At 36.2% G+C, this 27184-nt stretch overlaps 2 protein-coding genes across 2 annotated transcripts; both read right to left on the reverse strand.

The window, feature by feature from the left end:
- Positions 1 to 8821: 8821 nt before the first annotated feature.
- On the reverse strand, positions 8822 to 16486 carry LOC105055217 (uncharacterized). Its single transcript, XM_010936978.4, has 16 exons — positions 16281 to 16486; positions 16103 to 16181; positions 15874 to 15995; positions 14959 to 15009; positions 14749 to 14868; positions 14550 to 14669; positions 13962 to 14103; positions 13700 to 13870; positions 12047 to 12202; positions 11305 to 11411; positions 10853 to 10943; positions 10578 to 10719; positions 10320 to 10479; positions 9971 to 10087; positions 9267 to 9393; positions 8822 to 9183 (listed from the first exon to the last, which is right to left on the reverse strand). Exons 1-16 carry the CDS (start codon positions 16301 to 16303, stop codon positions 8911 to 8913), a joined length of 2001 nt encoding a protein of 666 aa, XP_010935280.1. The 5' UTR covers positions 16304 to 16486; the 3' UTR covers positions 8822 to 8910.
- A 3753-nt stretch (positions 16487 to 20239) lies between these two features.
- Positions 20240 to 27184, reverse strand: LOC105055336 (uncharacterized). The gene is made up of 14 exons (XM_019854149.2): positions 27105 to 27184; positions 26212 to 26262; positions 26000 to 26119; positions 25801 to 25920; positions 25180 to 25321; positions 24921 to 25091; positions 23419 to 23568; positions 22654 to 22760; positions 22194 to 22284; positions 21921 to 22062; positions 21669 to 21828; positions 21323 to 21439; positions 20565 to 20691; positions 20240 to 20479 (listed from the first exon to the last, which is right to left on the reverse strand). The coding sequence occupies exons 1-14, from the start codon at positions 27167 to 27169 to the stop codon at positions 20240 to 20242; spliced, it is 1803 nt and encodes a 600-aa protein (XP_019709708.1). The 5' UTR covers positions 27170 to 27184.

Raw genomic sequence — 27184 nt, forward strand, 5'->3', positions numbered from 1 at the left:
AGAAACACGTGGCCCAAGACCCACATGAGAATATGGGAAATAGTGTTCCATGAGAACACTGTTCATATGAATAGTGTTCTGATGCTAAGGAACAGTGACACCATAAAATTCTTAGCGGGCGGGACTTTGGATGCGGGTGAGCGTTGGATCCAATTGGGATTAGGACATGATAGGTAGTGTTTGATTTGGTTTCTTAAACCAAATTCCACACAGCTTTTACAAGCCTTTGAGCCCTATAAAAGGGCATGAAGAGGGCTGTTGAAAGAGCTGACTGCTATGTGAGGAGCAGCGATCCAGGGGTGGTTTTAGGGAGACTTCTTCAGGGGCTTTACGAGAGCTTTGTATTGGATGAAAGAGGCTTCTTATTGAAAGATCTTTGTACAAAAATTGGGTGGTGAGTTCTTCTTATATTTGTTTAATTTTATTTCTCTCATAGTGAAGCTTGCACACTCCATGGAAGTAGGTTTGAGGCCAATTCATGTTACCTTGATTTGTTGTGATATTTTTCTCTCTTTCTTCTTTCTTCCTTCTTCCTCTCTCAACAAGTGGCATCAGAGCACAACGATTGGTATCAGAGCCTGGTTACCATGGACAAGTGGTATCAAACGATCCAGACAGAGGTGGTGGTGATCGAGATAAAAGATGGAGAAAACAAGCACAATCAAGATGGAGATCAACTGGTTCGACAAGAAGAGCGATTTCTTCTTATGGCAAGCGAAGGTGAAGGACGTGCTAATCCAATACAGATTGATCGACACTCTCTTATATGAAAAGAAGTCGGCCACTATAAAGGAGAAGATCTATGAGCGGCTACAGATGCAGAAGGTGAATATCATTTGTTTGTACTCGATGGATGAGGTAGTGATTCATGTACTTAACGAGACTTCTCTGATGATACTGTGATCGAAGCTCGAGGAGTTATACATGATGAAGTCTCTCACCAATACTCTCTTTCTCTGGAGGTAGTTTTACCAATTATAGATGGATGAGGAATAGAATATGCAGGAGTATCTCAGTCACTTCCAAAAGATTCTCATCAATCTTTTCAGTGTAGGTGAGAGATGAAGAGAAGATCAAGGCGTTGGTCTTGCTAGTATCGCTTCTCCTTCATATGAGTCCTTGATGACTGCTTTTCTAGTGAAGAAGAGCACCATCAAGATGGACGAGGTTACTATGGTGATTCTCTAGAATGAGGTTCTTAAGCAAGAGAATCAGGCTTCAAGCTTGGATGGTAGCAGCGCAGCTTTGGCAATTTTTGAAAGAGCAAATGGCAGCAGACAGAGCGATAGAGAATCATGAAAAGGATGATCTAGGTCCAAGATGAGGGACCCCATTAAGATCAAGTGCTATCGATATGATGAGTTGGGACATCGTGTCAGAGATTGCCCTCAATTCAGAGATTGGATGAGGGCTACTGTTGCAACAATCAGTGGTGAGTCAGAGGATGATGTCCTAGTAATATCTAACGAGATATCTACTTTTTTCTAGCAGTAGATTTATAATTCTGCATGCACCTATCATATATGTTATAGAGAGAAGCTGTTTGACTCTTTGAAAAGTAATGAGGACATTGTTCATCTACTGGATGGATCAAACTGTGTAATTAGAGATATCAGGATGGTCAGCTAGAGGACATATGATGGTGCAATAAGGAGATTGAGCGAGGTTCGATGCATACTCGATTTCAGATAAAATTTTATCTCACTAAGCAGACTGCATTCAAATGGCTACAGGTGGATAGTTGGTGATAGAATCCTGAAGGTTATGCATTACGATAGAATTTTTCTGGAGAAAAAGAAGAGGATGAGAGGATATTACTATTTGATAGAGAGCTCAGTCCGAGGTGGAGTTTCAGGAGCTAGGGAGAACCTAGTACGAGATGGAGCTCCAAGTGGAGGTGAATCAGGTACGAGATGTGAGACTCAAGAGGATGAGAGGTGACGTCACAGAGTAAAGTTTCTATTACTATAAGAGATTTCTCTGAGCAGATCTTTGATCAGAGTAGACACAATCCATATCGAAAGTGGGATCGAACGGCCTGGTTCGACTCTTATGTTTGTCCATCCATGAGATAGTAGGCGTACCCCAGAGCATGGGGACGAGATGGATCATAGGTTTTTAGAGATAACTGGAGGTCAAATATCGAGTCGAGGTGAAGATTGCTGAGAAAAATATCTTGAGATTCGATCCATAATAAGCCTAAAATGAAGTCCATGATGAAAAACTACAGCAAAAAAAATCTGGCCAGCACATGCATAGGTCTGTAGGTGGGGACCCACGACAGTAGGTGCAACCCCTGGATGCGAGGACAGAAGCCAGGATGCAGCCCATGCGAAGCAGGCCGTGAAGAAGGCCCACGTACGTGAAAGAAATGCACGACCCAAAACCCATGCGAGAATAGTGGTGAATAGTGTTCCATGAGAACATTGTTCATATGAACAGTGTTTCGATGGATGAACAGTGTTTCGATGGCTAAGGAACAGTGACGCCATAAAATTTTTAGCGGATGGGATTTTGGATGTGGGTGAGCACTGGATCTGATTAGTATTAGGACGTGACAAGCAGGGTTTTATTTTGTTTCTTAAACCAAATTCCGCATGGCTTTTACATGCCTTTGAGCCCTATAAAAGGGTGTGAAGAGGGCTGTTGAAAGAGCCGACTGCTATGTGAGGACAGCGGTCCGGGGGTGGTTTCAGAGAGACTTCTTCAGGGGCTTTATGAGAGCTTTGTATTAGGTGAGAGAGGCTTCTTATTGAGAGATCTTTGTATAAGGATTGAGTGATGAGTTTCTCTTGTATTTGTTTGATTTTCTTTCTCTCATAATAAAGCTTGCATGCTCTGTGGAGATAGGCTTGAGGCCAATTCATGTTATCTTGATTTATTTATGATATTTTTTTTCTTTCTTCTTTCTTTCTCCCTCAACAAGTGGCATCAAAGCACAATAGAATCGGTGCAAACCTTGACGTCCTTGACCCCTAGCTCCTTCGCAAGGCAAAATTTGATGATCAAGACTTCATACTCAATCTCATTGTTGGAGGTTTTGAAATCAAATTGAAGCTCTGCTCCACATCCCTATGCATTCGGAGCTCTATCGATGTGTAGGATCCACTACGAAAACTTTTTAATATCCTCAGATCTTATCAAGGATAATGCTTTTGCATCCTTGGGTCTCATCGAGGATGGTTCTTTATCTGTGATGGTGTATTCGACAAGAAAGTCAGCCAACACTAGGGCTTTTATTGTCGATCGAGGCTAAAAGCTAATGTCAAATTCTCCAACCTCTATCATCCACTTCGTTATATGCCCAGAGGGTTAGTCCTTCGAAGTATTGTCTTTAAAGGTTGATCAGTTAGGACGACCATCGAATGAGCATGGGAGTAGAGTTGAAGTCTCCATGCAGAGGTGATGAGCGCATAGATTACCTTATCAGCCTTAAAGTATCTTGTTTTCATATCTCGAAGAATCTTATTCATGTAGTAGATCGGCCTTTGAGTCTCTGCATCTTCTCGGATCAAAATCGAGCTAATAGCATCAGGTGAAACAACTAAGCATAATGATAACTGCTCATCTTCCTCTGGTTTGGAGCGAAGTGGAGGGGGATCCGAGATACTGCTTGACGTCTTCAAATGCAGTTCGGTATTCATCTGTCCATTCGAAGGTCTTTGTCCGCCTGATCATCTTGAAGAAGGGGAAGCACCTCTCAGCTAATATAGAGATGAATCGGCTAAGGGTGACAAATTGACCCGTCAAGCTCTGAACTTCTCGCTTGGTGGTTGGATGCTTTAAACATAGGACAGCTTGGATCTTCTCCAAGTTGACTTCTATTCCTTGCTGGATCACTAGGAAGTCGAAGAATTTTCTTGATGTTATACCTAAGACATCTTTGCTTGGATTCAGCTTCATTTGATATCACTGCAGCTCACTGAAAGCCTCCTGGAGGTATATAGATATGGATATACTGCTATCAGATCTATATCCGATCCGATTTTTGCCCTAGAAGATACACGATGCATGGTGGGCGGAGAGCTATTGTCGTATTTGAGTGTAGATAAGATGACTCTATATCTCCTAATTGGAGTCCCTCCTAATAAAAGATACAGCTCACATATTAAATAAGGTGGAGGTACAACACTATGTCTCCTATGCAAGCTCAAGAAGGCAAAATAACATCATATCCACCATCGAGCATTAAAGCAGCCTATTAAGTGAGGCAAAGAAAATCAAAGAAGCATTTCTTAACTACTTCAAAGAACTCCTTAGCAGTAAAGAAAATTTAGAGATTGAAGCGGATTGGAAATCACTATACACCACTAAACCACTAGACTTGACAGACTTGGAACAGCCTTTCCAGCAAATATTTACCAAAGATATTGGAATATTCTAAAGCCTAACTTGACTAGATTATTTGAGGGGATTTACAAAAAACTACCAACATTTCAAGGCTTAATTACTACTATAGAGTGCTTATTCCAAAGAAGAAAGAAAACCTCTCTGTTGGAGATTTCATACCCATAAGCCTCAGCAACGGTGCTCCAAAAATCATCTCAAAGTTGTTAAGCAATAGGTTGTCAAAAGTATAGAAACTCATTAGTACTTAGCTCTCAATCAACATTCATTAAAAGGAGGCAATTAATAGATAGATACTTAATAGTGGTAGAAATCATCATGTATTGCAAAAGATTATGACAAAAAGAATTGATATGTAAACTCGACTTTGAGAAGGCATTTGACTTTGTTGATCAAAAACTCCTACTCAAGCTAGTGCAGGCAAGGGGATTCAGTAGTGTTGTGGTAGAAATTTATCTCGGGTTGGCTCAGTTGGATCTGGGCAGCAAGTGCAGGTTGGCGACGGTAAGATAGCAGTGATAGGACTTATAAGATAAGTCTCCGATTAGAGTTGGTTCGATAGGGATCCTTCGATGCTCAAGTTAGAATTCTGAAATAAATGAGGAGTAAGAGCTTAGGGTGAGAAGTTTTTTCATATTTTGGAAGTCTTTTGTGGGTCTTTATTTATAGGCAAAGACTGAAGAATTGTGAGAAAGAAGAAGAATCAAGTAGTTAGGCTCATCGTATCGGATGAGATATGCTTGTCGTCTTCTACTTTATTTGGAGAGGTATATTCATTATTTTTTGCCTTATTCGCTTGTCATTTAGTAGTTCTCGATAGTCATGAGATTTGAAAATCTACATGGGGACTGATCTTTTCCTGTTATGCCAGATAAGGTTAGCTCAAGTGCCTTATAAGTCGGTTAGCATCAAGATCGGACCAGACTTAGCTTCCCTGTGCATCAGTTTTATTAAGAAAAAAATTTTCTATCCATAACAAGTAGTAATTTGTGCATATGGATAAAGAACATCATAAGCAAAAACAAAATAGCAATTCTTTCTAATGGAGAACCCACCCCATGGTCCATGGCTAAAAAGGGATTGAAACAAGGAGATCCCTTGTCCCCTCATCTATTTCTCCTAGTTGCGCAGATGTACTTGCCAAGATGATGGAAAAAGCATATTCCAATAGACTAATAAAAGGAATTGAATGGGAAAGAAAGACCAGCGCTATTCTAAGCATCCAATTTGCCGATGATGCAAGCAAAGCACAAGCATCAAATCTAAAATTCTTCATGTACTCATTTGAGCTCTTACAAGCTTGCGAATAAATTTTAAGAAAATCTCCTTGATGGGAATGTGCATCTCCATGGAAAAATAAAGATGGTTCGTAGACCATATGGGTTGTCAAACTGCAAGCTTGCCGATGAGATATCTTGGATTTCCTCTCCACCACGGGAAATAAAGAGTGAAGGATTGGCACTTTCTAAAGGAAAAAATACAGAAAAAATTGGTAGGGATGATGTCACTAATTAATTATTCAGTATTGGATGCAATACCAACCTTTTGGATGTCTACCCTTCTAATGTCAACAGAAGTGTTGAAAAGAAAATTTCTTTGGTGGGGTAGCCAAAAATTCTCTGGAGGCTACTATTTATTTAGGTGGGAGCAAATTGTAAACCAAAACACATAGGAGGATTAGGGGTGCTGGACCTAAAGACTTTTAACCAATGTCTGTTGGAGAAAGTCTTTGTGCACTATTGTGCAATGCAATAAATTTGACGTGGAGCGCAGCACCTAATTATCTTAAAATACATAGCGTATCTAACGATGGAACATACATTTAATACCATCCAATTTTTTCTTCCTCTAATTTTCAGTGATGAAAATATCCTTTCCTCTATACAACCAAAAGGAAATAGTATTATTACTTCTTAATGTCTTGTATGACTTTCGATGAATATATATAATGTTCTAAACCATATATATGACTTTTTATATATTTATGACATTCTGAATAATATATATGACTTTCTATATATTTATGACATTCTGAATAATATATATGACTTTCTGATACTTTATATGATTTTTTATGAATATATATGACATCTCAAATAATATATATGACATCTTGTGAATATATATAACTTTTTATGAGCATATATGACATCTTGAACAATATATATGACTTTCTACGAATATATATGACATCCTGAACTATATATATGGCTTTCTAATATCTTATATGATTTTTTGTGAGTATATATGATATTTCAAATAATATATATGACTTTCTGTGAATATATATGATGTCCTAAACAATATATATGACTTTCTGATGTTATATAAGGCGTTAGGAAGTTATGCATATTGTTTAGCTTATCATATATATATATATATATATATATATATATATATATATATATATATATATTCATAATAAGTCATATATATTGTTTGGAATGTCATATATATTCATAGGAAGTCATATAAGATATTAGAAAGTAATATATGCTGTTTAGGATATTATATATATTCATAGGAAGTTATATATGTTGTTTGAGATGTCATATATACTCGCAGGAAGTCATATAAGGCATTAGGAAGCCATATATATTGTTTAGGATGTCATATATATTCATATGATGTCATATATATTGTTCGGAATGTCATACATACTCACAGAAAGTTATATAAGATATTAGGAAGCCTTATATATTATTCAGGATGTCATATATATTTATAAGAAGTCATACAAGGAATCAGAAAGTCATATATATTATTCAGGATGTCATAAATATACAGGAAGTCATATATGTGGTTCAAGATATTATATATATTCACAAAAAATCATACGAGGCGTTAAGAAGTAATAATATGATTTCTTCTTTGTTGTATAGAGAAAAAAATATTTTCGTCATAAAAATTAGGAAAAAAAAATTGAACGATATTTAATGTCCGTCCTATTTAAATACGCTACGATGCCCTATTATTATTGGATGGTGTACTACTATTGCACCGTAGGTGGTGCATATTCATGTCTGCTGATCAAATGGTGGTGGAGATTCTTCAAAGAAGAAAGTAGGCCTTGGAACTCTCTCATCAGGAAATTACACTTCCAAGATAGAACTCCAAGCCAGCCAACCAATAAAAGCCATGTTTTAGCATCTGAGGCGTGGAGAAGCGTATCATTTGAAGTAGGGAAGGGAAAAAAGATATCCCACTGGCACAACATCTGGTCAGGTGATCAACCATTGAAGGAAGTTCACCCAACTCTCTATCAAATGCTGGGAAAGTCTTATGTATCGGTCGGAAACTACTTCAACAATCTCCCCACGTTAAAGGTAAACTCAAGTAGTAGAGGTAAAGAAGAGCTTGACAATCTTACGGAAAGACTGAACAACCTCACACACAAGGAAGATGATGACAAAATTGAATGGAAGTAGCACGACTCCAAAATATTTACGGTAAGAAACGGCTATCTGTTTTTCATCAACAGTACCACTCAGCAAGTTGTGGAAACTGCCTCTGCCAGGAAAAATAAAATAAAATAAAACTCCTGAACAAGCTTCTCATGGCTGATAATTTGAGAAAAAGGAACTGGAAATCACCGGCTGCGTGCGGAAACATAGAAGAATCGGCAAACCATATCTTCCTTTCATGCATCTTCTCTCAAAGGGCATGGCAAGAGCTCAAAGCAAAAACAGGTTGGTAGATTGTGTTCACCCTGTTCACAGATTTACGGACAGCTTGGGTAACAGAAATAACGAATCGAGTAAGAAGGGTGACTCTAAGATGCCTCCTACCAGTGGTGAATTGGTGCTTATGGTGAGAACGGAACAACAGGATATTCCGATTCGTTACAACTTCCTCATCACTGGTAATAGAACAGGTTGTTTTTTATTTCAGGAGCTGGACCTTAGAATATAACGGAAAGCACCAATGCAGCATCTCAGAATTTTTGCGAGCATTCTCAGCCGCATAGGAGATGAAAAGAGAAAAAGAAGAAGCATACTGCAAGGGTGGTATTCTTTGTAGCACAACTTTTAATACCGTCCCCTGGAGGCACAAGGAATACGCTGAGCAAGAATCTAATCTCGCTTCTAGGACATCCATTACACAAAGGTCACAGTATTGTGACCGCTCTGTATATTCCCTTGCTCTAAGAAATTTCACGGGTGGTACACACCTCCCAGTTCATAAAAAAAACTCAGGTATTAGGTGGCTTGGCATCCCTTGTCCACCCAAAAAAGGAAAGAGAAAAAAAGGAGAGAAACTTAAATCAGGAAATTAGTGTAAAACGTCCCGATTCAAGGCTGATAAAAATGCTATACTTCGATTTTCAATGGAAACAAATCCAGCTACGGAAGCAGAACATGAGAAGGACACAGAGTTTCAACTTCAAAATGTTCATGGAAGTGTTGATTAAGCCACTTCTGTTCCAACTCCATTAAACAATTTGAAATCATTATAGAATTTTATATTGATCGCTCATTGATGGCTGAGAAGTGATATTCTAGTGCAATAATCAGAGTTCATGATCTTCAATAGCATGAATACTATATTAGTAATTGTCGAATGCTACAAGTAAATACTAAGATCAGTTCTTTCTATGTAAAAGTCCGAAGGTCCTTCCATACGGATATAGTCATACATAATTCCGTGAAAAGGGCTTAGGCTCCTAGACTGTGTGAGAAATATCGTGTTATCACCTTCAACAAGCCAAGTACTTCGCACATCAATATTATACAACCAATATAATCCATGGATTCCATGTCTCGCAATTGCATTGTCCCTACCAATCAGCCCTGTTGTAAAGTGAGCAGGATTTGCTTCTGAGTCATTGAAACGAACCTTACCAAACGTAGAGATTAAGTCAGTTCATCACAATATATTATGAAGTTGAAAATTTGAGAAAGAAAGCTCTATGGGTATACTTGTAGTTCAGAAAGTGTAGCAGATGCAAGTGCCACTCGAAGCTTGTAACTTCCAGATGGATCAACACTGTCAAGATGAAACATAATCTGCCATGTAGTTGGCTGATATGAGTTCTGATCAGTCTTCCTGAAAGGTAAGAGTAGACAAATCAATTTCACTCAATGCTGGTGCAAAGATGTAAACTGAAAGGAACTTATTGCTTGATAATGAGTCAAATTCATAATTACTTCAAACTTTTATAGAAACAGACATGACGAAGACCAATAATAAAGGGTCAAAAGAAGTTTAGAACTTGTCTGACTTGGTGTTGATTTTAAATGCTTGTCGACACATCATTAGTCACAATAGATTAACCATGAAAATCATAAACATGGAATCAAAATCAACACCATTCTAAAGCTTGAAAATTAAAATAGCCAAGTATTGACAAATTTGAAGTCTATTTACAACCATTAGAGTAGTTACAAGGCAGAAGAGTACAGATAACAAGCTTTAGTAAATAAGATCAAACAAGCCATATGAAGAAATTAGGGTGTAGAAGAAGAAATAATCAGCACCACTGAACTTGTAAGTTTGCTCAAAATTGTTAAGCTCAATCTCCTCTCACACACACACACACACACACACACAGAGACACACACACACAGAGAGAGAGAGAGAGGCAGGCTGAAAATAGCATATATTAATGTTGAGGAAGCATTACCTGTTAACTTGAGCAAAGAACCAATCTTTCTTATAGTCGCTGTCACCAATTATGTAAACAAGATCATTGTCTGGATATAAATCTGCGTATCTCTCCCATAGGCCATATTGCCTAAATCTGTAAAAACAATGTAGGAGAGTAGGAGATTCATTTTAATACAAAAATGAAGTGCCGAAGAAAACGGCATGTTCCTAACACTGAATTAAATAGGACATAATGAAATCAAGTAGTCTTTTTTGAGAAATAATGATATCAAGTCCAGTCAAAGCAAAAAATATTGCCCTTCCTATGCTATTGCTGATCTCCAAAAATGAAAATATTGTACTTTCGACTAGATAATATATATAACCTATCAGCTAGATCATTGACGTAGAGTCTGTTGACATATTTAGGATTTGATTCTGGAATATAGAATTCAGCAGCAGAGCGGTCTGGGATGCCTATTTCCCATAAGGTGACACCATCTCTTGGGGGTTCAAAAACAAGGTCACCCAAATCAATATTATTTCCTGTTTATGGAAGTTCAAAAATCATGAGATTTCCATAACAGATAACAATAATCAAATGATTGCTAAAACAACAAAGAATATGGTTAATGTACAATGACCGGAGGTGATTGTTATAGCTGCATCATATTTGTAATCCCCAATAAAACCAGGAACCCATGCATAAAGATTATAATCTCCAGTTCGAACATTTGTAATTGTGAAACTCCCGTTTTCATCTGCTCTGGTCCAAAATTGGTATCCCTGATACAATCATAATACATAAGATACTAGGATGTCATTTATGGCACATGTTTCTCTAAAACATAAAGTAAAAAAAAAAAAGCATTATGCAAATTTTTTAATGAAAAAAAGAATGCAAACTTTCATGGTCAACCTTGAATTCTCTTTGCCATGATCCTTCTTCTCCCGGTAAAGCCAAACCAACATAAGCACCATTTGCATATATGTCATCACCATCTATATACCTGAGGAACATATCCCAACTTAATTATATGAAAATCATCTCGCACCAACCAGTAAGCCCATATTAAGCCACATATCCCTAGCGAGTAATGCAAACCATGATAAGAATGTTCAGAAGAGGCTTTATATTTCTTTTACACTCATAGAAAGTAAACCAATATATAGTTACCATAGCAGCCTATCCTTATTCACAAAGACCTTTTTTCACCACACGGTTATAAATTAAGACTATACAAATGCATGAGGAAAAAAAATAACAATCAAGATTTCTTGAATAGTATTCGAATGCTCTTTGATATAGCTCAAGCCAGAACAGCTCGTTAACTTCTAAGCAAATATATGAAAGTGGAGAGCAAAGCCTACCTATCTCGGACTAGTAATATACCACTAACAGAACCTCTTTGCCAGCACTTTTGGAAGTCCTCAGAAAGAGGAAAGTCATAAGGCCAACTCTCTATTTCCATTTGCATCTGAATATACAGAATAGAAGCAAGTGTAAGCATGATCCAGTTGCATCTACTAGTGATGACAGCCATACCTTTCATATGTAAATTCATTATGAATTCATGCATTTACTATTTAAAAAAAAGCTTCATTTAATTCCTTAGTGGTACAAGAACTTTAAAGCAGTTGGTCAAATTCAAATCTTGTGCAAGAAAATCAAGTACTTAGCATGAAAATTTCAGATTTTGCAATGACAAAGCAAACCATGCACATTAATAGTCAGAGAAAGTTCTTGACATGCAAAATGATTATGTGTAATTGTCAATCCATCATATAACTTTCATTGATAGTCCATCCTTTTTTTGTTATTACCATTTTTGGAAGAGTTGAATTGGAGCAGCACTAATTATTTCAAAAAATGATGATTCAGCCATTTCAAACATTTTGAAAGCACCTCTCAAGGTTCAAAAATGGAACATACTCCAAACAAATGCATGATGTGACCACTAGGCCACAGCCCTCTTTGCAAGAAAACCAGCAATTGACTTATCAAATTGGTTAGCATTTTAAGAGTTAAAATAGTAGTAGTGGGTGACCATGATTCAGAAACACTCTAAGACAACTCTTAATTTCTAATATGCTAATAAGATTACATAATAACCTGTATCTTTGCATCCTCCCAGAGCATTTTTGGATCACTCCCATCCCAACTGGAATTAAGGTAAATAAACACGGGGCCAAAAATTTTTTTCCAGTATTCTCCATTCCTGAATTTAGGTACAACATCTTGCCCAGAGTAGTGAGCACTGAGAAACATCTGAATACAGCAAGACAAACAATGCATAGATATTAAGTATTCATAAAGATCTTTCAATCATAGACAAAACAAAAAAAAAAGAAAAAAAAACAATCAAGTCATTGTATCAGAATAGTTTTATTGAGCAGTAACAATTTCCATGGGATTTAATATAAATACCATAATTCTAGCCATTGATGTGTAACAAACAAAACATATGTCATCAAAATGCATTATGCATTAAGTCATCACCTATACATAAGAATCATGATTATGGAATAACAGGTGCATACTTTAAAGCAAAAAATATAACAGACAAGATATTGTATTTTCATCTGAAAATAGTGGGGAGAGAGAGAGAGAGAGAGAGAGAGAGCGTGTGTGCACATGTGTGTATGTGTATGTGTCAGGAGAAAACACAACAAGAGAATTGCCTGCACTAAATACTCAGAAACACTGTCCAAGACTCTGCCACAAAACCCCCTCCATTTGAAGGAGGGATACAACTGTAGGGCCATAGCCCAGTTTGCTATATTCCCACACATATAGATTAAGTCGATTGAAGACAAAGAAACTAAATCTACAGGATTATAATTGTAAATGATGACATTATTTATTAGGCGAAGGAAGTGATATTTCAGGCACATCACAAACTCTTAAATTCTAGAGCAAGAACTTTCCTGACAATATCAACACATAACTATTAGAACAATTTTAGCTGAAAAGTGATTACATCTTTTTCTTTTTAGGGGAAAACTTTTAGAAAACAAAAAATCATGCAAACAAACTCATAGATCTAAATCTAAAATGGTGTTGTATCCTTTCCATTTGTAATCAAAGTAAGTATCCTAAAGACAGCAAAGGGAAAAACAATAGAAAACATCGAATAACCACAAGAAGATTGAACTTCTGCATCTCAAGCTAATGAAATGCATAAGCATAATGTGAATGCTTTGTAAATTGAAGCAGATAGCAGAATCATAAATTGTCAGCTCAGTTGTGATGTAACAGTTCTTGATACATAGCCAGTACAAACATCAGCAGAATTCTTTCTATGTCCACATTAATTTTTGCATGTCTTCTCACTTGTTGTTTGCAAACAAAGGATACTGTAATCTAGGTTATAATTTACTTAACTAAGGAGGAGTGTCACAATGTAATGTACTTTAAGAAGTTATAAATGATGCCAATAGGACTTGGGTCCATCAGTTTGCATCTCTCTCCATAGCCAATGTACTAGGAAGAGGTTTTTGGTTTGATCCCTCATGGTGGCATTTCTCACTGTATTTCCCATGAAAGAAGGAAAAAACAAGAAATGTAATGAATAGATCATCAGGACATATTAAGACTATATACAAGAAGATGATATGAAGAAATTCCAACAACCATAACATATCGACATTACAAGATTTTTGGCCTTCCAATAATGTATATGGTCTTTTGATGTCTGAAGTTTTCTATCATGAAGGAGAAGCTAGAGCTAGAAAAAAACTAAATTAGAAAAATTATGATACTTACAGCAAGGGTGGTAGGACCAACATGAGAGGTCAGATCCTGCTTAACAGGCCCTCCTCCTCGGAACTCATCACTGGGTGTGATCTGCCAAAACCCAATTGGAGGATCAAAACTTATCCATCCATGGACCTTGATGTCTTGATCTTCGCAGGAGTATTGATACTTGTCATCCACCTAGATGGGCATTTTGTTTAATCAGATACCATGTATGTAAATGGAAATAATAAGCTTGTAATAAGGGTTTTCTATAACATGTTTAGCTTACCTCTCCTTTGAGGTCTGGATTAATTGGATTAGTGAGAAGGACAGCCTCAGGGTATGCTAATTGCTGACATCTTTCAGGCATGCGATCATCAGGCATGGGCATGATTCTTTGCCTATCATCTGATATTGCCATGTAGTGAAACCTATAATTGCATACAAAATGGATAAATATATTTGCACAATAGTATAAAGTAAAATGAGCTGAGGTGTAAATGAGCAAACGTAGTGCCTTTGCTAAGATGGTTAAATGGAAATCAACTGCCATTATAGGCAACCTAATTTAAAGACAATTTTTTCCATATTTTAGGATATAAGCAACTAAGATTAAAAGAGAATGAGCCTTGCTGCAATGGTAAGGTTGTGCCACTGTGACCTGGAGGTCACAGGTTTGAAACATAAAAACAGCCTCTTCCTATGGGAGGCTAAGGCTGCATACATCCAACCCTTGCTGGGCCTCGTAATGGCGGAAGCCTCATTCAGTAGGCCGGTCTTTTAAGAAACTAAGATTAAAAATCACATTGGATAGGATCAGATGACTTAACTATGTAATATATAAAACTTTAATGGAGGGTATTGGAAGTCCACTTACTTGTCTTTCCTAAGCTTGAAAGCAATCCTAGTTTCCCCTATATCGAAGTCAGGCCATCCTTCCAGGTGTTCATAGATTGCATAGGTGTAGAATCCTGAGCAGCCACGAAGTACTACAAACCTAGAAATTTCTGTTACTATTAGTATCTCATAACCGTTTCAACTGCAAGAGGAGAATGGATGATTGGGACTTGATGCACCTTTTGTCTATGTTTAAGGGGACAAGTGTGCCTTCGAGGGAAGGAGTCCATGTTCTTGTGAATGAAACTTCTACCTGCTCTTCATCCTGCAATAGTATTCTAAAATCTGTTCCTTTTATCCTGTAAGACAATTTATATGATCAACTATTATGAAATTTTATATTCAGTTTAAATGTAAGAAAGAAAAAAGAAAAGGAAAGATTCACTCACACATCAAATACACCGGTCCTTCCAGATCCATTCCAGACAAGATCCCAATACCTAAATGCTCAATGGAAAAAAGGTTTAGCGACAACTTTAAAATGTTGTATCTTTACAAGGGAAAATAGCATCTATATCAGTCCTTTGTTCATCCAAATTGTCTCACAAAACTAACACTTGGTCTGATCTTATCCCAATTCAAGAACCAGATCCATAATCTGTAAGAAGTTAACAGGTGAGTTTTGAGGCTCCAAGCATTTTAAAAAGCCTGTTCACTAAGTGAAAAGAAACTTGGTGTTCATAAAAATGTGGAAAATACATCAGAAGTCCATAAAAGATTGGGCAAAGTAATCAGTTTATGGAAGCAGTTCAATTAAAATGATAAGTTCATGCATAACGTTGTATCTGGATTTTGATTTTTTTTTTATTCTAATTTACTTTTACACCCTTTCTTTCTTTATTTTATTTTTTTGATCAAGAACTTTAGTAGGAGTTTCACTGCTAAAAGGAGAAAATCCAAACATTAAAATAAAAAAAAAAAAGGATGACTAAGAGGGGGAAATCATCAAGTTGAATTCCTAGTAAAATAAGAAGTTTTCAGTTTCATTCTGAAATCGTATATATCTGCATCAAAACAACCTAACACCCAGTTTTATAAACCATAGATCATAATTTTCTAAAAAAAAGGGTAAAAGACATTCCATATTACACCAACATGCACCTGCGGCACAAAATACAAAAAGAAAAAAAAAATGCTTATAGCATTAATATGCAGTATTTTATTTCACAAGTTATGCTATATTCTCAAGACTCATGAAGCAGTAGGCATACAAAATTTCAGAACCATCTACTTTATGAATAAATTCAAACTAATTGAAGACTTGGATATTATTGTATCTATGATCCCAATATGATGCTACCTACCCTCTATTATCTTCGTTGTTAAGAACTTCCAGCAGATTATCAACACCATTATATCGAACTCCCGTTACAATCCCATCAGGATTCGATAGCGTCAATTGAAAAATGCCATTATCTATGATCACCTGCATTCATTCTCCATCAGCACCACCTTTTTACACATTGGAAAACAACTACATATCCAATTTATAACTCAAAAGCATGACAATCAAATCAAATAGTCAGCACATACATGTCCCTCTGGAACATCGAGTGTCACACCGATAGGTGGCATGCCTCGCGAACACGAACAACAACCTCGTAACGCTTTCCTGCGATTGCATGAAAACAAGCAGAGGCTTAATTGTACTTTTACAATACTAGTGATATATTTTATAACGGAGGTAGAGCATCATCCATGTGTGTCTAACCTTAGCTTTTGGACTGGTCCCATTTCGTTGGAGATTAGCTTGGCCTTTTTGTAGCAGGATCCGGATTCTTCCTCCAAGCGCGTCTTATTATGTCTTGGTTTGGAATCTAAGCATCCATGTCTTGGAACCCAAGACAGTTGTGTCGGAAATTAAGCATCCGGATCTTTTGTCTTTTTTTATTTATTTATTTACCTTTTTCTTTTTTCCTGCGCCTTGCGAATAGGGACATCAGAAAGAGTGGCCCATATGCAATTATCGAATTATACGGGGGCTCATATGCAAAAATCCTAAATGATCACATTATTAGAAAAATTAAAAAGTGGGTAAGGTTACCGCTGAAGGCGACGACGGAGGTGGCGACGATGCAGGTCTGGACGACGGTATTCTCCAGGTGGTGAGCTGTAAGAAAACCGCCCTTCTCCACAACCTTGGCCCAAGTCTTCACGTGCAGAACCCGAACAAGCCGGCGGAGACGTCGAGAGGGGATGATACCGTAGTGAGGTTAAGCTTCGTGAAAATGATGCATACCACCACCCCGAGGAGTCCGCCAACCGCGATGGCGCGTACCGTCAGCTGCTCCCGCCACGTCGGCAACCGTTTCCCGTCGAACCGCTCTCTATATCGACAGCACCTCCGCCGCCATTGGTGGCGGCGGCGTCATCCTCTTCCGCCTTCCGCCGCCGCCTTCATCTCCAGCTCCTCCGCCTCGTTATCTCGCCGGGCTTTGGTTCTCGGAAGCTTTCTGGTTACGGCAGGGGACGGCGCTGGTAATGTCCAAAATGGGGAAACGCTCCCAAAGAGCAAAGAATGGGTACTTAGTAACCAAAAAAAAAAAAAGGGTACTTGGAAGGAGAAACTATTGCATGCACCAGGTGCCAGTGAACCGGGTTTTATGAGGTATTTAGAAGCGAGCGTACGATGTCATCCGGAATAAATATTCATTGCAACGATGGTAACATGTTAAATTTATAATAAATTAAAAAAATTAATATTTTATCAATTATTATATATTATATTAATTTTTATAAATAATATTTTATATTATTTCGTATATTTTATTTTTTTTAATTTTTATTAATTTATTATAATGATAATATGGTATCATCATTGCAACAAATATTTTCTCATCTGATGGAGACTAGACGGCAGTGACCAGGGATCCTGGTTCAAACCAGGGTTCATCTGAGTTTTGTGAGGGTGAAATTGGAATTTTGCTGCGAGAAGAAATTGGATGCAAAAGAATTGCGGGCTTACAAATGGTGGGGGATTGGGCGGGAGAATTGTGAAGTAGGGCAGTAAAGGCAAGCAGGAAAGAAAGACACCGCCGGCCGGCATTCCCCGAGTGGGGATGGCTTTTTGTTTGACCATTTAACCCACCGAAATAGTGGCTACGATTGGCCCACGTTCACACCTAACGGGTAGGTGATCGTGCCGTATTTAATTAGAGGGAAAGAGGGATATCGATATTTTATTAATAAAAATTATATCAGGGCCTCCATCAAGCATCCCAAACCCTAGCATTGATGACCCTTGTGCTAGGTTGGACTTATATCTCTCAATTTAGCGAGTTGTTACCCCAGGCTGGACCTCACTTACTCAGGCAACTGTTACCCATCCAGCTTTGTCCTTCTTTCTCTCTCTCACATGTTTCTACCATTTATTATAATCACTCTATACTTTGCCCAAAGCGTTGATTGCGGTTCCATAGGGATGCAATCATCCAAACAAAAAAGACATGCATTGAGTAGAAGGTTTTACATGCTTATCCTTAAATCGAAGTAAAATACTAATCCTTAATGTATTTAATTTTAAAATTAGAGAAGGATAGATAAATCAATGATTAAGGGTAATTTAGCAATGCTAAAATTACAAAACTAGCAAATAATTAAACAATCAATATTGTTGGTGGATCAAGGGGCAAGTTGGTGTTATATTGATTTTATTTTTGGATATGTTAGGAGTATACTCATAAACACCATATCTATAAGGGTAAAAGTGGATTGAATAATATCTATCCAGATTCACCTTTATATTTAAATTATGTAGATATGGATAGAAATTTGAATATTCAACTAATATCTATATTAATATCCATATTTGTTAAAAAAGATGGCTTACTTAACTTTATATAATACTTATGAATTCTTAAGAAAAATAAATGATTATATTAATATACTATAAATATAATTTATCATCGATTTAGTAATATTTTTGATAAAATTTAATCATTCGACTTGTATTGATATTTATGTCTAATATCCAATTGTATCTATATCTATTTAAAATAAATATAGATATTCGACTCGCATCTATATTTGTATTCGTTAAATGAAATAAATATGGACATGAATATACTAGTACATGATCTATTTTTAGCCCTACATCTCTAGATTTTGGAGCCAATGCAGATAAGAATCTTCATGAGTAGTCGACTGTATATATATGCATGTATGCATATATACGAACATGCATGCATGCATACATACATATGTCTCTATTTTTCATGCATCAATGATTATGGCTTTGGATGAAATATGACTATGGTTTCGTCATACGATCAGCTGTATGCAGATATATGTTCTTTATGTATATATCATCATTTGTCCATGATTTTGGTTTGCATGGAACGTGATACCTATATGCATTGAATTTTGCAAGAAAGAGAGTACTAAATTGTATTTCGTTTAGCAAGTAAGAAATTGAATTTTTTATAATTGGATGATTGGTTTGGTGCTTTGAACTAGCCATTACATGGTTGCCCTATCACAGGCTAAGAATGTGGTATTATAACTCATGTGTCATGGATTAGAAATGCGGCATTATGGTTACCCCACCATAGACCGGAAATATGGCATTATTGTTTGCCCTTTAACATCGGATAACTTCTTCCCAGTTCTCTTGATGGCCTGTCACAGTTCATGCATCCACAGAAAAAAATGGCCCAACAAATTCAAACTAATCGAGCTTTTGTATGTTCTACAGCGGCATCGCACTTGCTGTAGGTTGGGTTGATATGTAGGCCAATATACGAGATGCTTATCAAAATGAGGTCGCCATTTATTGCTGTCACATAATAGGATACTTCAACATTATCATAGCTGCTACAACCAATATGCCGTTATGGTCCCTCTGTTACGCCAAGTGCATTGGAGATGAGTCCCCTAGCAAACAAAACTCTTTGTTAGTTCTCTATTTGCTTTTCTTTGCCCATTTTTTCTGGTCTCTACCCTTTCACTTCATCTATTGACCCAAGCTGGCAGGCCTTCAAGGTGTGTGCAGACAAAGGACCATAGATTAGATGTGGATTCTGGACGTAGGTACTAGAGAGCCAGGTGGGCCACTGAGTGTGTAATAGGGCAAGCTTCTCGAAGACAGACAAAACGACACAAAGAGGCACACCCGTGAACAAAATACTCGCTCCTTTCCGTATGATGTATTGAAATTTCTCAGGTTACAATTAATGGAAAAGTAAAACACAACATGGCCAAGAGAGAAGTGTTTGCGTTAAGAAACAAGGGAAGTACCAATACTCGTTTAAATTTCTCAAGGTGACCGTAATTTATACAATTTGAATCTTACGTTGGTGGATGGAGAGCTATCATCCCATTTGAGTGAGGAGGAAACATTATGTCTCTTAATCAGAGTGCCTCATAATCAAAGATATGATCAGATATTAAATGGCTTGCCACCACTTGTCCACCCAAAAAAGGGGGAAAAAATAGGGAAAGATATAGCTCAAGTAATTAGTAAAAAGTGTCTTTGTTCAAGGCTTTTGATTAAGCCACTTCGGTTCCAACTCCAATAAATAATTTGATATCATCACAGAATTTTAATGTTCATTGATGGCTGAGAAGCCATGACATTTCTAGTGGAAGAGTTAGTGTTCTTTCATGGCTTGAAAATACTATATAATTATTTGTCAAATGCGGCAACTAAATGCAAATATCAATTCTTTCTATTTAAGAGTCTGAGGGTCCTTCCATGCGGATGTAGTCATACATAATACCCGAAAAAGGGCTTTGGCTCATAGGTTGAGTGATAAATATCGTATTATCACCTTGAACAAGCCAAATATTTGATACAGTGATATCGTACAACCAATACAATCCATGGATTCCATGTCTCGCAATCGCATTGTCCCTACCATTCGGATTCGCTGTAAAGTGAGTAGGATCTGCTTTCAAGTTGTTAAAACGAACCTTAGACAAAAATAGAGATTAAGTTAGTTCATCACAATATCGTTACCACATCATAAATTTGACTGAGAAAGTTTTATGAGTATACTTGTAGTTTAGAATGAGCAACAGACGCAAGTGCTACTCGAAGTTTGTAACTTTTAGATTGATTAACACTATCAAGATGAAACTTAATCTGCCACGTCGTTGGCTGATACAATTTCTCATCAATCTTCCTGAAATGTAAGAGCAAGTACAAATCAATTTCATTCAATGCTAATGCAAAGTAGTAATCTGGAAGGAAATTATTTCTTGATAGCGGGAGAAATTCATAATTAGTCCGAACTTTTATAGAAACAGATATAAAGAAGACCAATAATAAAGGGTTAAAAGAATTTTACAACTTGTTCAACTTGGTGCTATTGTCGCGATTATTTTATATGCATTTATAAATGCGGCATGCCAAACACTAAAAACAAATATATATAAAATTGTCCAATGTTGTCAAAAGAAGGATCGGTTCCAAGTTTTCTTCCCTACATGTCATAAATCACAAATGATTAACCATGAAAATTTTAAATAAGGAATCAAAATCAACACTATTCTGAAGCTTGAAAATTGAAATAGCCCATATCTGAAAATTTGAAGTCTACCTACAACCATATGAGAAATTACAAGGCAGAAGAGCATTAACAACAGCATTTAGTAATTAAGATCAAACAAACCAAATGAAGACATTAGTGTGTAAAGAAAGATAGTCATCCAGTGAACCTATAGTTTTCTTCAAAATTGTTAAGCTGAATCTCCTTAGAGAGAGAGAGAGAGAGAGACTGAAAAGAGCACAAATTAAGGTTGAGGAAATATTACCTGGTAACTTGAGCAAAGAACCAATCTTCTTCATAGTCACTTTTACCAATTGTATAAACAAGATCGCTGTATGGATATAGATCTACATATCTCTCCCATAGGCCATACTGCCTAAATCTGTGAAACAATGTAGGAGATTCTTTTTAATACAAAAATGAAGTGCCGATTAAGAAAACGAGATGTGCTTAACACCGAATTAAATTAGGAGATAATGATATCGAGTACAGTGTTTTTTGAGAAATAATGATATCAAGTGCAGTCAAAACACAAAATATTGCCCTTCCTATGCTACTGCTGATCTCCAAAAATGAAACTATAGTACTATCGACTAGATAATATATATAACCTATCAGCTGGATCATTGACGTAGAGTCTGTTGACATATTTAGGATTTGGTTCTGGAATATAGAATTCAGCAGCAGAACGGTCTGGGATGCCTATTTCCCATAAGGTGACACCATCTCTTGGGGGTTCATAAACAAGGGGACCCAAATCAATAATATTTCCTGTTCACAGAAGTACAGAAATCATTAGATTTCCATTATAGAAATAATAATCAAATGATTACTAACAATGCATATGGTTAATGTACAATAACCTGAGGTGATTGTTATAGTTGCATTATATCTGTAATCCCCAATAAAGCCAGGAACCCATGCATAAAGATTATAATCTCCTGTTCGAACATTTGTAATTGTGAAACTCCCATTTTCATCTGCTCTGGTCCAAAATTGGTACCCCTGATTCAATCAAAGTACATCATAATATACTAGGATGTTCATTTGTGGCCCAAGCTTTTTTAAAACAAAACTAGAAAGTAAAAATATCATTATGCATTTTTTTAAAAAAAAAAAAGACATAAATGGTTAACCTTGCTTTCTCTTTGCCATGATCCTGCTTCTCCTGGTAAAGCCAAACCAACATAAGCACCGTTTGCATATATGTCATCACCATGTATATACCTGAGGATCATATCCCAATTTAATTATTTGAACATCATTGTGTAGCAACCAGTAAGCCCATTATGATGCCTATTATCCCTAGAGAGGAATGCCAACAATGCTGAGAATGCTCAGAAGAGGCCTTATGTTTCTTTTAAATATATAGAAAGCAAACCCATATATAGTTACCATAACGGCTTATCATTATTCATAAAGATTTTGTTTTCCTTCACCACACAAGAATAATATTAGACTGTATAAGTGTATGATAAAAAAAAAAAAAAACAATTAGAACCTCATGAATTGTATTTTTATTCTCTTTATCATAACTGAAACCAGAAGAACTAATAAACTTCTAAGGAAATATGTGAAGTGGAGAACCAAACCTACCTATCTCGAACTAGTAATTTACCACTAACAGAACCTCTTTGTGAGCTCTTTTGGAAGTCCTCTGAAACCGGAAAGCTATAAGGCCAACTCTCGACTTCTCTCTGCATCTGAGAATACAGAAAAGAAGCATGGAAGTGTAAGCATGATCCAGTTACAAATTATTAATTATAGAAATACCTTTCATATGTAACTTCATTATGGATTCATCCATACTTTAAAAAGGCTTCATTTAATTCCTTAATGATACTATATTTTTAAAGCAATTGCTCAAACAATTCAAATTTTGTTCAGAAAAATGAATATCTCAGAAGTTGCAATAACACAGAAAACCATGCACATAAATACTTGGAGAAAGTTCTTGGCACACAATTGTTTGTTTCAATAACAAAGGTAAGTCTATATGCAATTATGCATGTATAATTGTCAAGCCATTGTAAAACTTTCATCAGATAGTCCATCCTTTTCTTTTGCTGTTATCATTTTTGGAAAAGTTAAAGTGGGAGCAGCACTAATAATTTCATAGATCGAATCACCCATTTTAAATGTTCCGAAAACACTTCTCAAGGTTCAAAAATTGAACATACTCCCAATAAATGCATGATGCGACCACTAGGCCACAGCTGTTCACAACAAAAAGCAGTAATTGAATTTCCAAATTGGTTAGCACTTTCAAAGTTGATATATAGTAGTAGAGGACAACCTACATTCATAAACACTGGAACACAGCTCTTCATTTCTAATATGCTAATAAGATTACATAATAACCTGCATTTTTGCATCTTGCCAGAGTGTTTTTGGATCTTCTCCATTCGAAGCAGAATTAAGGTAAAGAAACACAGGGCCAAAAACTTTTTTCCAGTACTCTCCATTCCTGAATTTAGGTGATTCTCCATGGTAGTGAGAACTAATAAACATCTGAATACAGCAAGATCACATAAATATTAAATATTCATAAAGATCTTTAAATCATAGGCATAAAATGCAGCAAAACCAAAAGCCAAAAATTTCAGTCATTGTATCAGAAGAGTCTTTATTGAGCAGTAACAAGCTCCATGGAGTTTAATATAAATATAGTATTGTAGCTATCAACATGGAAGAAATGGATATACCTTAGATGACATGCATCATGCATTATGTCATCAAGATGCATTTTTCATTATGAATTAAGTCATGAACTATTACTTGAGAATCATGATTCTAGAACAAAATGAGCAAAACTTTGAAGCAAAACATATAACTGTCAAGATATTGTATTTTCAACCGATGACAGCGGTGTGTGTTGAGTATAGGGAGGGAAAACCCAACCAAGGAATCGTCTACACCAAATCCTTGAGGTAATATTTTCCAAGACTCAACCATATAACCCCCTCCACTTGAAGGAGGATACATCTATCTATCTGTAGGGCTATAGACCAGTTTGCTGCACTGCCACACTTATAGATTAGGTAGATAGAATATGGAAACTAAACCAACAAGGTTATAATGGTAAATGATGAAATGAATTCTTAGGCAAAAGAAATGATATTTCAGGCATATTACAAACTCTAAAATCTAGACAAGAACTTACTTGAAACTATCAACAGATATCTATTACAATAATTTTAGCTGGAAATCGGTGGCATCTTTTTTTTTTTTTTTTCTTTTTGAGGGGCATCTTTTAGAAAGCAAAAAATTGTGCTATCAAATGCATAGATCTAAATCCAAAAAGATATTGCATCATTTCCATATGTTATCAAAGTATGTATCCTAAATATAGCAAAGAGGAAAAAGAAAGAAATATTGAATAAACACAACAACAAGATTGAACTTCTGGCAATTGCAAGATCAAATTATAAACAGATGAAGCACAAGATAATCAAATGCATAAGCATAATGTGAATGCTTTAATAAGCTCAAGTAGGCAGCAGGATCATCAATTGTCAGCTTGGTTGTGATGTAATGGTTATTGACATATATAGCCACATACAAAGAATGGTAGAGTTCTCTATGTTCACATTACTTTTTGCATGTCTTCTCATTTGGTATGCAAACAAAAGGATAATATAAGAGTCTATACTGTAATTTACTTAACCATTAGAAATGTGACAATCCAATGTACTTTAAGAAGTTGTAAATGATTCTAATGGGACTTGGGTCCATTTGTTCGCTCCTCTCTTGACCATAGCCCACATACTAGGATGAGGATTTTGGTCTAATCCCTTATGGTGGCATTGCCACCATATTTCTCAAAAAATGAGGAAAAAAAATAGAAAAGTGATGATACTTACAGCAAGGGTCGTGGGACCAACATGAGAGGTTAGATCTTGCTTCATAGGCCCTCCTGTTCGGAACTCATCACTAGGAGTGATTAGCCAAAATCCAATTGGAGGATCCGAACTTATCCATCCGTGGACCTTATTGTCTTGATCTTCACAGGAGTATTGATACTTGTCATCCACCTGATTAATGGACATTTTCTTAAATCAGATGCCATGTAAATGGAAAATAATAAGCTTCTTATAAGGGTCTATAATACATTTAGCTTACTTCTCCTTTCAGTTCTGGATTAATTGGATTGGTGAGGAGAACAGCCTCAGGGTATGCTAACTGCTGAGATCTTTCAGACATGCGGTCATCAGGCATAGGCATGATTCTCTGCCTGGTGTCTGACATTGCCATATAATGAAACCTATAGAGGCATACAAAATGGATTACTACATTCGTATAGAAATATTAAGTAAAATTAGCTGAGGCAAATGAGCAAACCTAGTACATTTGTAAAGATGGTTAAACTAGAGAACAACTATCATTATAGGCAATCTAAGTTAATGACCATTTTTTTCATACTCCTGGACATAAGCAACTAAGATTAAAAGAGGATGAGCCTTGCCACGATGGTAAGATTGCTCTATTGTGACTTGAAGGTTATAGGTTCGAAATGTTGAAAAAAATTCCTCCACTTCGGAGGATAAGGCTGCAAATATTTGACTCTCCCCAGACCCCGCAACGGCAGAAGCCTCTTGCGGTAGGTTGTTCTTTAAGCAATTGAGATTAAAAATCACATTGGATAGAATTAGATGATTTATCCATGTAACTATATATTATTAACTTATTAAAACATTCTTCATTTACGTAAAATTTAATGGAGGTCACTGAAAGTCCACTTACTTGTCTTTGCGAAGTTTGAAAGCAGCCCTCATTTCCCCTATACCAAAATCAGGCCATCCATCCTGGTGTTCCAAGATTGCATAGGTGTAAAATCCTGAGCTACCACGGAGCATCACAAATCTAGAAACTTCTATAACTATCAGCATGTTGTAACCTTTTCAAATGCAAGAGGAGAATGGATGAGTGAAACTTGGTGCACCTTTTATCTATGTTTAAGGGGACAAGCGTCTCATTGTGGGATGGAGTCCATATTCTTTTGAATGAAACTTCTACCTGCTCTTCACTTTGAAGTATTATTGTAAATTCTGTTTCTTTTATCCTGTAAGACAATTTATATGATCAGCTATTGTGAAATTTTATATTCAATTCTAGGGTAGAAAGAAAAAAAGGTGGAGGAAGAGATTCACTCACCTATCAAATACACCGAAGACTTCAGTTCCACCCCAGATAATATCCCAATACCTAAATGCTCAATGGAAACAAGACTTAGAAATAACTTAAAAATATTATATCTTTATAAGAAAGAATAGCATCTATATCAATCCTATGTTTATCCAAATTATATCATGAAATTAAAGTGACACTCAATTTAATCTTATCCCCACTCAAAAACTAGATCTATAAACCGTAAGAAGTTAGTAGGTGAGTTTTGGGACTCCATCAGGTGAACAAAAAAAACTTGGCATTCAACACAATGTTGAAAATACATGAAAAATCTGTAAAAGATTTCTAAAAATAATCAGTTTATGAAGTAGTTTACTAAAATGATAAGTTCCAACGTAAGGTTGTATTTGTATTTTGGATTTTTTAATTTTAATCTAACATAACACCTTTTCCTTTAATTTTTTAAATCAAGAAAAAAAAACTTTGGTAGGAGTTTTATTGCAAAAGGGAGAAAATCCAAACATGAAAACATTTAGATGACTAGGAGGAGGAGATCATCAAGTTCAAAGTTGCTAGTGAAATAAGAAATTTTCAGTTTCAAAGTTTTGAATCAGATATATCCTCATCAAAACAACCTCACACCCAAATTTATAAAATCATAGATCATGTTTTTAATAAGAAGGGTAAAAAATAAATATCATGTTTCCATATTACACCAATAAACAAACACCTATGGCACAAGTAGCAGAATGGAAAAAATATTTATAGCATCAATATCCAATATTTCATTTGACAAGTCATGCTATATTCTCAAAATTTACTAGTTATAGATATACAAAACTTCAAAATAATCTACTTGATGAATAAATTAATCCAAACTAACTGAATTCGAAGGTTATTGCAACCATGATGCCACCTACCCTCCACTATTTTCTTCATCATCAGCTTTCATTAGATTATCAATACCATTATATCGAACTCCCATCACAATCCCACCCGG

The sequence above is a fragment of the Elaeis guineensis genome, chromosome 12 (genome assembly GCF_000442705.2).
Source record: "Elaeis guineensis isolate ETL-2024a chromosome 12, EG11, whole genome shotgun sequence".
Lineage (NCBI taxonomy): Eukaryota > Viridiplantae > Streptophyta > Magnoliopsida > Arecales > Arecaceae > Elaeis > Elaeis guineensis.